Raw genomic sequence first — 15,308 nt, forward strand, 5'->3', positions numbered from 1 at the left:
CAGCCCTAACCAACACTAAACTAGACTGAAAAAAATAATGTGTATCAAAGGGTAATTTATACAACAGTAGAAAACACCAAATCTTTTATTTACTAGTGAATTTTTTTCACTGGAAATGCCTGCACCCTACACATTACTACTGGACTATTAAGCACTCAGAATGTATACCACTTTGGAACAATCTAACCAAAAGAGCAAGGAAAAATGGACAACTGTGTATGTGTTACTGCAACTACTCTAAGTATCTCTAAAAATACTCTAAAAATTGTGAAAGAAAGGGACTGAATACAATGCTAAATATGAACCATTAAGCTGAGGGAAAGACTTCCGCCAGGTTTTCTAAATTATAATAAAAATCAGTATGTAAAATATTTTGAATGTCAAAGCATTCAATAATAAAGGATACCATGATTTCTTTGTCATAAATGCCCTGAATCATTGCACAAAACTTGCCTACCCAAAACAAAAATGTTTAAATAACTGGAGTGTTTTTCCTGCCCAAGCCCTTGCATTTACAAGATTTAATAATGATAGTGTTCTTCTGGTACAAGATGCCTACTGATCTGTAGTCAATGCTAAACTACAAAATGCAATGCCAAGTATATATGATGTACCTATAATTTCTGGTACCTTGCACTAGAAGGCCCTGAATTAAATCAGGATCATTCAATTTTAAGTTACCAGAAAGTAGACACACCTTAGTTAACAAGGGAGCTGTACAGATTGGCTCTCCCCCAGATCTTCTCCAAAAAAGAGCCGCGAAATGTGGCTCCTTTGTGCGCTGCTATAGAAGCACCATAAGCGCCCTGGAGGGCGCTATGCTGCCCCTCGTGCGTCCAGATTTCTGAAAGCACAGCTTCTTTTATGAAGTCTTCTGCCCTCTGAACCTCATGTTTCCTCCTTGTCCTCTGACTAGCTGGATAATTTTAGCAGTATCAGCACAGGGGAGAATGACGGAGGCTAGAGACACAGAGACTCAGGGCGATGCTGCAGCAATGGGTTTGCTGTAAAATGTAATAAATAAATAACATTTTTATTTATATCCCGCTTCTCTGTCCAGGATAACCAGGCAGCTTACAAGTTAAAACAGCAGAATCTCATATCCCAGAATCCCCCCAAAACAATAATTAAACAATTCACAATTTAAAACATATCTTAAAATAAACAAGATAAACAGTTCTAACAACAGCTATAGCTGATTCAGAGGGGTAACAAGTTCCGGTTTTGGTGGCCGGTTATCTATTCAGGAAAGGCGGCTCAGGTTCGCATCCTTCCAAAGTCGCTAAAATCAGTACCCAGCTTGATGGTGGCAATTAGCTTACAGTTGTAAACCGCTTAGACAGACATGAAGCGGTATATAAATGAAGCTGCTATTGCTATAAACATACCTTGGTTAAGAAATCCTGACAAAGGTTTTTTTTACAAAGTCTTTTTACAGGAGCCCAGCCCCCTTTCTTGTGTGGTCTTCTGTCTAAATAGAAGGTTTCTTCCAACAGTACTAGCAGTGGAAGGATGGTGAAAGAGGGCTGGAGAAAGACTATCAGTGTTGGGTTGCAACAGTGTGTTTCCAGTTGACAATGCAAAAGTTTGACATGGGAAAGAATAAGATTTCACTCTGAGTGATCCTACTGTAGCTGTATGAGATTACAAACAACAGGCAAGGTAAGCAGCTGTTTCCACAATGAAAACTATGAGAAAATTGGAGGCTGTTGAAAGAAAACAAATCATTGTGGGATTCATATTGGAAGAAGCTACCAGGTGGCCTCTAGAAGATTCAGAATGTTTTTGTTCACTTATGTAAGATTTAACTGACCTGGTTGTTTCATTTCACATGTCCATAATGTTTGAATAGAAAGTTTGTTGAAACATGTTGAATTGCTCTTCTTTTTGTGGTGCAGGGACCTTGTCCTATTCTTTCCATGTTATTTCTACCTCTGGTACCAAAGTTTCTATTAAAGCAGTAGTCCCCAAGAACACATCTAATTTGCTAACTGAGATGTATCTGTAATCTTTAACTCAAAGAGTTTAATAGGACTGTCTCAGTAGCAGATCTTCCTCTTCTAACTTTCAAGAGCTACTGGGGGACAAGGCACTGACTGAACTACCAATCTATGTGTAGGATTATTTTTTTCTGCTTTACTGCTACTTGGATTTTTTTGACTGAAATGAAATTATTCTATGTTAGCTTTAGCTAATAGCTATGTTAGCTTTAGCTAATTTCGGCTATCATAAGCTAAAAGGGTATCAGGAAACTTCCATGCATAGTTTAGACATAGGCCAGGTGCCTAGCCCACATTTATCTTCTCTGTACTCCCTCCTTTTTATCTGTGTACATCTTTTCTTTCTTTCCCCTTCTTTGTATTAATGTTAAAAATCCAAAAATTATCATTATCATTTGTAGCATGAATATATGTTATCTACTACATAAAAAATTATTCTTACAAGAAGAAAGTTTTATGTTAGAAGCCATGTTGCCCACCACAGCACTTCATACTGTACAAACACTCAAGTGTGTCTATGTTTCTGAGCTATTAGTTAAAGCTAACATACATAAACAATGTAGTAAGCAGATAACTGTCCTGCATTTAACATTAATTGGTAAGGATTCTTGGTACTTCTTTACTTGATTCCTCTGGAAACACCACTACAATAAGGCATCATCTCACAACACTCCCAGCATAAGGCTAACCTGCTATTTTATCACAGAAAAGAGTTTCCATTTTTCTTCTTTCTTTCTCTCTCTCTGTACACATATATGCACATATACATACCATTAATTAGCATCAACCTATATAACTTGTGGACGCGGTGGCTTAGTGGTTAAGATGCTGACTCTGATGATCACACCATCGGCAGTTAAGGACCCAAGTGCCACATGACGAGTGAGCTCCCGTCACTAGTCCCAGCTTCTACTAACCTAGCAGTTTCAAAGTAGATAAATAGCTACCACTCTGGTGGGGTGGTAACAGCATTCCATGCAGTCATGCTGGCCACATGACCACTGGGTTGTCTTTGACAACACTAGCTCTCTCAGCCAATGGAGATGAGGACCACTCCCTACAATCGGACATACTAGACAAACTTGTTAAAGGGGAAATGTTTACCTTTATATATGTTGCATCAATTAGCAGTAAGACACATTTGATCAGAAGCCAACCTACATTCTCTTAATAAAAGTCAGGACAAAGATAATGAATTAAATGACGCAAAAAACAAACTTCAGTTTAGTGTGGTATAGTAGGTTGATTCAGCAGGTCATTAGGCTTGAATAAACATGGCTGTAAGTCCACTTCCATAAAAGGAATACACAGATCCTCTGTTCCCCAAAATAATAGTTATTTATTACCTAATTTACCAGTGGACTAAACAACACATCCAGCCATTTTGTATCATAGCTGACGTGAAATGAGGACGTACTTTCGATGCATGTGTCAAAATGTCACATATTCTGGGGTAAGGAAAGAATGAGAAAGATTTACACTAATGCTAATGTAGGTGGAAATTTCTTTTCATACCAAATAATACAGTTCAAGCACAGCGATATTATGAAGCCAAACAATGTATTAAAACAGATTTGTCACTCTGAGAAAAAAACTTGAGGCCTAAATTCCACTGATATCTCAATAGACCACTGAGTAGTAGACCACTGAATTAACTGTTGCATAGTAAATCAAATTCCATTGGTTCAATGCATCTACTCTAGCAGAATCTAGCAATAGGATTTAGGCTATTAGCAAGAACGGTCACACTTCCAAGAAAGCAGGAGGTCATAGTACTGTACTGTCTTGCTGCCATTTTTATTACCCAATCACAACAGAGCAAAGATGAACCAGCTCTTCAAATGTTATTATCTTTCCATTACTACATATAGGTAGTGAATTAAGATTTTTAAATTATCTTCATGAAATACTTTGGAAATTAATGGACAGCCTTTTTTTAATCTCATTTCTGCTCTGCTTCTCTTCCTGATTTCAATTTTGGTGTAAAAACTCAAGGACTACATAGCTCTTTCTTTAAAAACAAAACTTAACTGCCTTTCTATACATACTTAGCAAAAAAAAAAAGCAAAAGCAAATTAATCTCTAGTTCAAAAAATACATGTTGTAATATTAATCTTGGAGACTACTTAAAACATTTTAAAAGGTCATTTGTCACTTTCACTTAGTTAAGTACTTTGGTACCAGAGGTAGAAAAAACGTGAAAAGAACAAGGATAGGTTCCTACACCACATAAAAGAAAAGCAATTCAACATATTTCAGCAGACTTTTTTATCTAAAACTATAACATGCACATGGGAAACAAAACAACTGGATCAGGTACACCTTTTATAATTAAACAAAATATTTTGAATCTTTTAGAAACCACTGGAAAACTTGTTCCAAAATGCATCCCAGGAAGAATTTTTCTTTTCTTTTGACAGCTTGTTTTTTTTATGATTTCCACTGTAGTGGCAAATCTTAGAGCTATATGCTTTTTCAATATGCTAGGGTAGCTGTTGAGGCAGACTAATATGCTTTCTCCTTTTCTTTCTGTTTTACACGTGCTCCGAAGGCAATTCTGGAGGCAGCCGTTGTATGTAAATCTTGCCTGTTGCATGTAAACATACAGAACTACAACAGGATCACCTAGCATAGAATCCCATTCGTTCCCATGTCAAATTTTGTTTATTTCCTTCCCCACTGCCATTCACTTCTCCTTTTGTCTTATGTGTTTTTAAATTGTAAGCTTAAAGGCAGGGAACTGTCAAATTAGCCATCTATAAACCACTCTGAGATCCTTTGTGGCTGAACAGCGGGGTATAAATAAATAAATAAATACAGTAAATAGACATTCCATGCACACTGCTGCAACACAACTATGAAAGCTTATCATTCTCCAGGGCTCCTGCAACATCCTCCCAGAAGTGATGCTGCCAAAAAAAAAAAAAAAGCCCAAACCAAATCAAAAATCAAATCAAACCAAAAACCTTCTAGCTAGACAGAAGACAAGAAATAGGAGGGGGGAAGAGAGATGGAATGGGCTCCTGTGAAAAGACTATGTAAAATGGAGTTTCTTTGTCAGAGGATTGGTATGGCTGTATTCCAAAGTGATCAGAACACACCATGAGATAATCTTTTCAATTCCTCAACAGATCTCTAACTCTTTGACAGAATCAATCAGGGTCTCGAAAGGCAACAAGAGTCAGATTTCCTCTGCTACTGAGTCAGTACCCCCCTCCCCCCATTCTATAACCTGAGAATAAGTGAGTTTTAGTCAGGAGGAATTAAAGCCCACAACCACCATAATTGTTTGGAAGAAACAAAGCATGCCAGAATTTATTCTGTTTGAGCAATTTTTGTTTGAACATTCCCATTTGCCTTTGCCATTATTGTTATTTTAAAAGCACTGGTTTTTACAGCAATGTTTTCTTTAAAATTTCAGCATCTACTTTTGGCAATGAAGTTTTTTAAAAACTGTAAGCACATACATAGCACAAGAAGCAGAAACATTCTGTCCTATAAGAGGTCTACAACAGAAAATCTTAGTCAAGTAAATGAATGAAAAACTTTCTAACAACATCTATGCAAGGGCTTTAAATAAGTTGCAGGTTAAAACATTTTTTGATTCTATACCTCTACTTAGGCAGAAACAAAAATTGCTTCAAATGCATTACAGAACTGATTTCACTACCTGATAACAGAGAACTACTCCATCAGTCTGTACAATCAGCCCTCTGTATCCACAGATTTTTTATCCACGGATTCAAGCATACACGATTTGAAAACATTTTTCAAAATGTATAAATTCTAAAAAGCAAACCCTAATTGTGCAATTTATATAAGGAACACCATTTTATTATGCCATTGGCTTTAATGGGACTTGAACATCCACAGACGTTGATATCCATGAGGGGTCCTGGAACCAATCCTCAGCAAATACCAAGGGCCCAACATAAAAGGAACCTAACATCACAGTGCCTTCAGTGAGTGCACCATTCTGAATTTCAGAGTAATAGACAACCCTTTCACAAAACTTTCAAGTTAAAGCAGAGGTGAATAAATGCAGCAGGTTCAGGAACCGATTTTCTGCCTCTAGAATCCTTTAAGGGCCAGACAAACTGTCAGAAGTCCACTTCTAATTCTGAAAATGGTTATAAGTTAAATAGTGCAGAGAGCCTCTGAAACTTATTTAAAATGTGAACTGTTGCTCATAAAGGCTTCCAGAAGCAGCAATTCACCCCTCTTTCAGAGGAACCAGAAAAAGGGCGGTGTGGGGTATCTGAAAAGAGCTGCAAAAACAGCTTTGGAGAGTGACTTGCAGCCCAAGACTGCACCTTGCCCACTCCTTAGTTACAAGTTACCCTAACTGAAAGCACACTTGAAGCCCTTCAGATGTTGTTGTCTCCATTTCTGATCATGTTCTTTCTATTTTCTTGTGAACCAGTGAGGTGTCTCCCTTTGCAAAGAGGGAAATGTAGGACCCAAAATATGCATTGCCAACATACATAAACAAACACATTGCAATTACATAAAATATGATCATCAAATATTTTCACTTTCCATAGATGACAATGAAAGTCAACTTTTTCCTAGGGGAATTTTTGTTTGATACTGTTTAATACGAACACTATCTACTTCTCAGTCATTTGACTGTAATTTTATTTCATCAAATGTATATCCTTCCTTATAGATATCATATTCAAAACAGTTAAAATTAAAGCAGTCAGAATAACAGCTTTAAAACAGCATCATAGTAAAAAAATCAAACCCTACAGCACAGCAATCAAAAACAAAAACACCATAGGAACCAAATGGTTTTACCTATACAAGCAGTGAATGCTTCCTTGCTTTTCCCAGGGATGACATTCTATAATCTAGATCAGGACAGGTGAACATTCAGCATACATATCCTCCATCTGGAAGGCCCAAACCACTGCTGAAGCTCTGCACAGCAGTGGCAAATACACATCAGATAACTCTCCTTTAAAGCAAGGTGAGGAGAGAGTGCAGGCCTTGTCTACAACCTCAGTGGTGCTGCTAGAATACTGTAACTGATGAGTTTTGAAAACAATACAACATGCACCTTAGTTTAAAGGGAAATTGAAAATCTAACACCAAATGCAGCAGAACAATGGCAAGCACAGCCCACAATAAATTCAGGAAGATCAGTGTTGTCCTCCACCAACTCAACTTGTCTACCCCAATTTAGGGGCTATTAGAACAGATGCTCTCCCCGTATCCACTTGCAGCACTGCTAACAACAACACTGTGAAGCAACTCTCCTGTTGATTTTATCACGAAGGAGAAGAATCTTCTTTATGTATCTAGGTCTTAGGCCTTTCAGGGCTTTATTAAATCTTACAAACTTGAACCAAGTCTAGAAACAAACAGGTAGTCAGTGGAGGTAATACCTGCCAAGATTCTTGCAGGTAAGAAAATAAAATCAGAGATAACAGATCATGGCAAACCAATAGCTTAACATACTATCCTGATCAAGCTAATTGAAACCAAACATAGAAAGTACTTAAAAGTAACAGATATCTAACACATCATATATATTTTCATCTGAATAATCCACTACAATTTCATTTCCCTTGTCACATGGTTTCTGTGTAAGCAAGCAATATACTTCAGAATCGGATGAATCTCAACAAGAAAAGGCCTACTATCCTCTTTCCTTTCTTCTTCCCACCCCTTTCACTGTCTGACCTATGAAGTAGAACAGAGCTGGTTCTGTCTACACTCACTAAAGAGGCAAGAGTAAGACTGGCTCTACACAGGAACCGTATCTTAGTCTGATGCAAAATAAAATATTTATTTAAGAGCAAGGCAAAGTGTAATGTACTACTGAAGATTTCTGTGAAAATGGCTAGTAACAGATATATTTATGTTTATTTCAAAATGTAATAGAAATTACTGTACTATGAAGCCAGCTTCAACAATTTCACATAGATATTTTTTTTTTAAAAAAAGACACGCACAACCTCAAAACATACCACATATGCTCCCTATAATGGCTGGCTTGTTTTCCATGTAAAGCTAAAACACAGTGGTGATGATTAATGCCTAGTTTTTTTCCAATTCTCAATGGATATTGAGAACAATGAGACAGTTTTATATGCTGCAGTTTTGGGACACTCAGGACACATACAACCAATGATGATGGGAAACTGTGTAGCTTTTTAAATGTAAGTTGTGTAGCTTGCCCAGAAAACTGTGCTATTTTCTGGAAACTGCAACTTTCTGTGGCTTTCCTCGCAGAAAGGAAATCTGCTCTGTGCAAAATATCTGTAATTCACCTTATAAACCGAGATCTCATCTGTAGAGATAGCTGCAAAACTGGTAACATGCATTTTTATTCACATACCCCTCACTGAGCAGGGCAATTAATAATCACAACACAATAGGAACAATATCTTACATAAATGTACTCTCTGATACAATTAACAAATATATTTTGAATTAAAATTTCAAAAATGTTATAGGCCTTTATATTCAAATGATGATAATACAAGAGTTGATATTTATGAGCTTTCTGTAACAGCCACATGCAGTAAAGGATGTAATACTCACAAAATAGAAGTGAACTCAGAAATCCTGCAATTTATGCAAACCAAGTAACCGCAAAAAGCAGCTTCAAAACTCTGAACATTTTCAGAAGAATTCAGCAGATACATGCCACATGTAGTGTCCAACATACAGTCAAGACTGGACCTCAAGTGTTCACAAGAGGAGCATTTTTATGGGAAAAGACAATGAACCCATGCAATGTTAAAAACACTGCCAAAGTAGTGTTGTCACACCCCTGACCTGCTTTTTCATCCAGAGGCTCATTTCTTCTTCTTTTCTTACTGAATGTTTTCTTATATTGTATTAAAGTACACAAGTCAACAACAACATTATAGACATAAGAAGTAATAATAAAGAGTGAATAAGAACAGCCGTTTCAGAAGTTCATCACACAGGTCCAGATCTTATTTGAAGGTAATGGATCATAAAGTTCTGTTAATGTATTTTTGCTGAGGTTAAGGAAGGCGAAGGGAATCCAGCTAAGAGGGAGACAATGGACAAGTAGCAGTGCAAGGGAGCTCTCCTAGCACACCTCCCATAGCAAATCAGTGGCCATTTGACTTGGCACTTGTGTAGTGGCATTAGGGTGCCGCAGCTGGGTGGCAGAACCATGTACTTGCTACTTCCTAACACAAGGTCAGAACAACCAGTTGCCAGTAGCACAGCTCCCAATTACTCCTGCATGGATCACCAAGAGGTTTCTGCCTATAAATTAAGTCATATACATATAACCAAAACAGGCCATCAGCCCACAATAGCTCTCCACAACTCTTCATGTTGACTATCCAAGCATCTCACAACCAATTTTATTGGATGCAACATCTTCTGTCACAGAAAGATTTCTGCTCATCTTTCTCTCAATGCTCTATAGATGGATGGACAAAAGTAAACTAACCTCATTGGGAAACTGAAAACTTTACACTTTTCAACATTCTTCAATAAAGTGTTCTAACACACCCTAATGACTTAGTTACAATCAGTAATATGGTAAAAAAAGCATATCTTTGTTTCCAGCTACTTAAAAGAAAAGATGCATTACATTTTCAAAATACGCCTATTTACTGAATGTATACACCTGCCTATGAAGATTCGAGCCAGCAGGAAGTAGACTCCCCAAATCAAATCAACAAAACAGCTTTGTAACATACCCTAGTGAGATAGATGCCTGCCCCTTGGTTTATTCTAGCAATGATATATATGGAATCACACCACTAATCAACGCTTCAGAGAAATATGTAAGTTAGACACAAACTGAGAGAAAACAGCAGTGGAAGTAGTATAAACTACAGTGGCATATATAAAGTTTTGAGGCCAAAACCTTTTAGCTATATAAGTTGCAAACCAATGTATAAACAGATCAAAAATAAAGAACAGCTACTTAACTTCTTCATTTCTTTGTAGACAATCAAATTATCTGAATGAAAGCTCATAAGCATCCTAGCTGAGTGAGATTTTACACATTAGAACATGTTTTTCCTTCCAAATTATCCTGGGAGCCTACAATTCCTAAAACTGAAAGACTCCTGAAAAAAAAGGGGGAAAAACTGGACACTCTGGATATAATGTTTGCAGAGAGAAAAACTGGGAACACAATAGTCTTGAAAAGTGGTTGATCAAAAGATAGCACACATCTACTACTATCTCTTGTGCAACTGGTTGTTCAGTGGAAAACTGCACATGGTCACTCCTCTGTTCTAGTTTTAGAAATGTAGAAATGCTCTAGTGTTAGAAAACTCAATACAGCTGTCAGTTTGGTCTTGTGATACTAATTAAGAAATTCCAAAATCTTTGTCAATGCTGTTGACAAAGAATATTTGAATGAAGAAAAGAAATGAATGAAGAGCTCAGTCACTGATAGTGCAATAGTTTTGGTGAGGAATAAGAATACACTTAGTGTGTGAAAGCAATTTAACTAGAAACATAATCCTGTTACCTTCTTCACCTCATCTCAATAACAGAGCTAAAAGCAGTGTCTCTCTTAGTGGTCAGCAGAAGCCATACTACTAGGGGAAAGTGATCTCAAAGTCTAATAGCAGACAAATGATAACAGGCTACCAAAGGAACAAGACATGATATCAAAACCTTTCAAAGAAGATACAGTGTGCAGTCAGTGAATTCAGTACATCAGAAGACACATTCTAATGTAAAGGCACAAACATAAGTTTGTTTTTCTCAAGCCTGAATTTTCAAATAAATCCCTCCGAGGACAACAATAAGAGTAATCCTGTGGGATTTCATAATTAGTAGCTCCAGCTCCTTTTGCTTTGATGACTTTGCTAACTTGGCCATACATTAAATTTCAGGTCACTGCTATGTCTGAATATACTTTCAGTGGTGCTTCTAAATTCCACAGGACATTTTAATTGTTTTGGCTAAAGAACCAAAATGGTACAACCTCTTTCCATGGGATGGGGAGGAAGAGCAGGTGTTTTTTATACAAACCTTCCCTCAATATCCAGAATACACACATAATACCATCACTCAACAGATTGAAGATAGACCTGGTCAATTTAAGAAATATGCAAAACACGATAAACGTGCATGCTACTCTAAATGAAGGAAAAGCACTCTGCAGTACATCCTTAAGTTACGGTATATATAGAAATAAAAATATTACCCATGACTGTTGTTTTTTCTGCTTCTCTGGACAACTATTATTTGGAGGAGCAGAAATGTAAGCAACAGGAGTTTCTAAAGAAGAAACACTGAGCTAATTGCGGGCCCGAACAGACAGGCCAAAATAAAGCTAATTCGGGTCACTTTGGAGGTATGCTATTTAAATGATGCATGAGTCCTAAGAGGCTGGAAGCCGCACCAAAGCCACGCTCCAGTCTTAAGGACTGGAGCGCTGCTTTGGCACAGCTTCTGGCCTCTTAAGATGTGTGTGTGTCCTTTAAACAGCCTACCTCCTAAGAGACCCGAAGCAGCTTTATTTTGGGCAGTCTGTTTGGGCCCTACATTACAGCTAGAGTGTTGATTGTAGGGAACAGATGAATTCTTCCAGGTTAGGGTGTGGGACACAGATATTTTTGAAAACAATTTTTTGTTGATTTATTTTATAAGTCTTTTTTTTAATGACAATACTGAACTCCAACCTGGACAGCATTTTTTAAAAATTCTGTCACAGTCAAGGGAAACAGATGCTGACTGCCATACTGTTAGTGACATATGCATGCATATGCCACACTATGCATGTAGGGCAAATTATTCATAATAGCACAACAGGCTTATTCTGCTCAGTGATGAAAGCTGCACATACAACAATGCTGTGCATTGCAATTGTGCACTGTGGTTATATTACTGTTGTGCATTGTACATCACCCAGTGATTTGCATATGTTACTTCTGTTGGGTGATTCCTAACTTTTAAACAGTGTATATATTATGGAAAATTAAAGCTCCACTGCTCCTGTATTTAAATAGATGTTAGAAGTTCATAGCACTACAATTCTGTCCTAAGCCTGACCTTCTTTATAAATCATTCCAGGACCTTTCTACCTGAACAAGTTTTATGTTAGAGAAGGGCTCTTCATAATATTGATTTTATATATTTAAAATGAATTGTAAATCCAATTTCATATTTGTTCTTTAATCTTCTGAGTGAGATGGATTATACAGTAAAATTAATGCAAATGAAAGGAAAGTATGGGAAGAACCTGCTATAACCCAGAATGAAGTTGCAAATAATCAAAGGGAGTTAGGGAACTTGTAATATTCTGATCTGAATACATGATTCAAAATTTAGCTATGATTTTGAGAATCTACAGAACATGTAAGTTAGGGTTTAAACTTGGAGGTAAAGCCTTGTTTTATTCCAGAATTGTAATACTTATATCAATATTAAAAAGTGACGATTTCCCCTTGAAAAGGTTGTCAAGTTATGTCCAACTGTAGGGGGTGGTGCTCATCTCTGTTACTAAATAATAATCTACATTCAACCGAAATCTCTTTATTGTAATTACGTAACACGGTATTGCTAGCTCATACAAATTGTGAAAAATTTACTTCAAAACTGGCAAAATTCTTGAAGCTACAGCTGAAATGGAATGTGCAAAAATTGGTCGATAACATGAATAAATGTATCAGGTAGAAATAGCTGAGAATTTGAATGGCTCCTAAAATAAGGGGGAAAGCATGGGGTTTAATTTCTAAACCTTTGGAACCATAAGTACTACTATCAAATTTATTTCTCCTCATAAGGTTTACTATAAAAATTTGATCCACACTACAATTTATAGTTAATAAGAACAACATTTCTAAGGAAATCAAATTAACCAGGTTTATCTACAACAGGCCAGACCTCTCTTAAGCAGTTCCAACATGTCTAAAATACAAAAAGAATACAAAAGGAAACAGGTAAAGCCCCATACATACCCACCCAGGGATAAATGAGACACAAACAGTTTCTTTCATTCAGAACTGCATACCAGGGGTCTAGCCTGCAGAACCATAGATTGAGGTCTATGTGTGTATTCAAATATATAACCATTTTCCTCAGAGGACGCATAGATTGGGTTTACTGAACACAGTTCAGAAAGTGAACTGAGCAGTTCCTGGTACGTGAAAGCCACAATATACACTAACACACAAGGACAATCTCCAGAACTGGAAAACCTATTCACTACTGCACTTTGAATCTACCAAGCCTGAAAGTGTGCACAAAAAGAAAGCAGATTCTTCAGAAAAAAGACAGGCTCTTTCCATGAAATATTAAGCCTTCCAGAGTTATGGAAACACCAGCATATTAAGCTGCCATGTTGTACATTTTAGAATTAAAAGCCTTCCTTTGAACCTCCATTTCAAAAAGGTCACTAGGCATCCACCCTCCCCACAAAAATATTCTTCTAGCAGCATTTTCGACCGAAGTGTAAAGCAACCTGATTGGCTTCCATGCAGGCGATGGCCTCTTCCAAGAGGGAAAACTCCACGCAGATATAGCCATAGTTGTAACCTGGGGACAGCATTTAAATACAGACGGGATTTGCGTTAGTGCCAGAAAGCCATATTTTCAATTCACCCTCAGCATACACCCAGCTACCACCACCCTATGCTTCCCACAAGACAAGATAAAAGCAACAGATGGTGTTCTTTAAAACTAGGCTCAAAATGAAGCTTTGGTTTGATGATACTTGACTACAAACTCATATTCCTGTTGAGTTCTTATGAATCTATACAGTACATTGCATAATTTGTTTTTCCGTCAAAAAAGACCCAATGTGTGATGGTTCCATTCTCACCGAAATTAAAGAAATATTGATCATTACAGGGCTCAACTTATTGGAGAAGCATATTATCAGTTTCATAAATCTAGAAATTCAGTCTAGAAATATTTTAAAAATAGAGAATCAAGAAACAGAAGGACTTTCCCAGTTTATATTAACTTTTCAGTAGTAGTTAGAATAGCATTAAACTCTGGAAATCCCTTTCATTCCAAGGATATTATACCATTCAAAAATCAACCCTATTCATTTTGATGCATAAACGTAGTAACTAGTGCAGTTCAGACACACATACAAGTATTTATAGGGGAGTTGTAAAATGGCATTAGTCCTTTCCTTGAAAGCAGTCCAGATTAAAGGACAATCATGGAAGTCATGTGTAATATATTTTCCCTGAAGAAATCATTTATCATCCATACTGTGTAAAAATTGACTTTGCTTCTGATGAAAGCTATTTCAAGAAGCAATGCATCCATCTGCCTGAAATTTAGGTCAGAGAGACACATATAAACATCCTTATCTCAAAATTATCAAGAATTCATAAACATCTAAATTAAAAGCAAGGTTTACTCAGAGGAAGATGTACCAGTTTAAGTAAGCAGTACTACAGATGGTTTTCACAACAATTCTACAGAACTAAATAGGAACTGTCCCTGATGTGCATATTTATAAAATAAACAACCAAAATAAACCAGCACACGTGTGTGTGTGTGTATATATATATATATGTATATATATGTGTGTGTGTGTGTGTGTGTATATATATATATATATACCAAATAGCCAGCAACTCTAAGTTATAAGTGTATATCTCATTGTTCATCTGTTTACAACAAGAGGTAACTCTTAGCCACAGAAAACCCCATAACGGGGTTGCCTCAGGGTCGCCATAAGTATGAAGAAGTTGAAGGCACAAAACAATAACAACAAAACTGTCTTTATATGACAGTAAAACACTGCAATTGCAACATGTGTTAAACAGGAATATGATGCCTATGTATCTAGAATATCAGACCAGAAGACATACAAAAACAATACCTTCTCTCTATATACATTTAATAATAATAATAATAATTATTATAATTTGTTTTATTTATATACTGCTATTCCAAAGATTATAGCGGTGAACAGCAAGTAAGCTAATTAGCAAGTAAGCTAATTTGCCCCCAACAGTCTGGGTCCTCATTTTAGCGACCTCGGAAGGATGCAAGCCTGAGTCGAGCTTGGCCCCTTTTGCTGGTCTTGAACTCGCAACCTTGTGGTTTTGAGTGAGTGGCTGCAGTACAGGCATTTAACCACTGCGCCACCAGGGCTCCAGTATACAGTTGGCCCTTCCCTTACGCGGGGGATTCGTTCGAGACCCTGACATGTAAGGGAAATACTGTGTGCACTCAAACCCCACTAGAAACACTGGGGCTCATTCCCACGGTGCCCACCCCATTGTTTCTTTCGGGTGTGGGAGAAGCCTTTCCGGCGCAGCTTCCAGCATATGCTGGAAGCCACGTATAATGAGGGCGCAATGTACATTAAATGGTAGATCC

General features: G+C 37.1%; 1 protein-coding gene across 3 annotated transcripts in view; it reads right to left on the minus strand.

Moving 5' to 3' along the window:
• RBM6 (RNA binding motif protein 6) overlaps positions 1–15,308 on the minus strand; it is a 91,791-nt gene that overhangs the window by 55,517 nt on the left and 20,966 nt on the right. For all 3 annotated transcript variants that reach the window (XM_042449016.1, XM_042449014.1, XM_042449015.1), the window contains exon 6: positions 13,426–13,499. In XM_042449016.1, the coding sequence (XP_042304950.1) occupies positions 13,426–13,499 (74 nt within the window). The remainder of the gene's footprint in view (positions 1–13,425; positions 13,500–15,308) is intronic.

Source organism: Sceloporus undulatus, chromosome 2 (assembly GCF_019175285.1).
Source record: "Sceloporus undulatus isolate JIND9_A2432 ecotype Alabama chromosome 2, SceUnd_v1.1, whole genome shotgun sequence".
Classification (NCBI taxonomy): Eukaryota; Metazoa; Chordata; class Lepidosauria; order Squamata; family Phrynosomatidae; genus Sceloporus; species Sceloporus undulatus.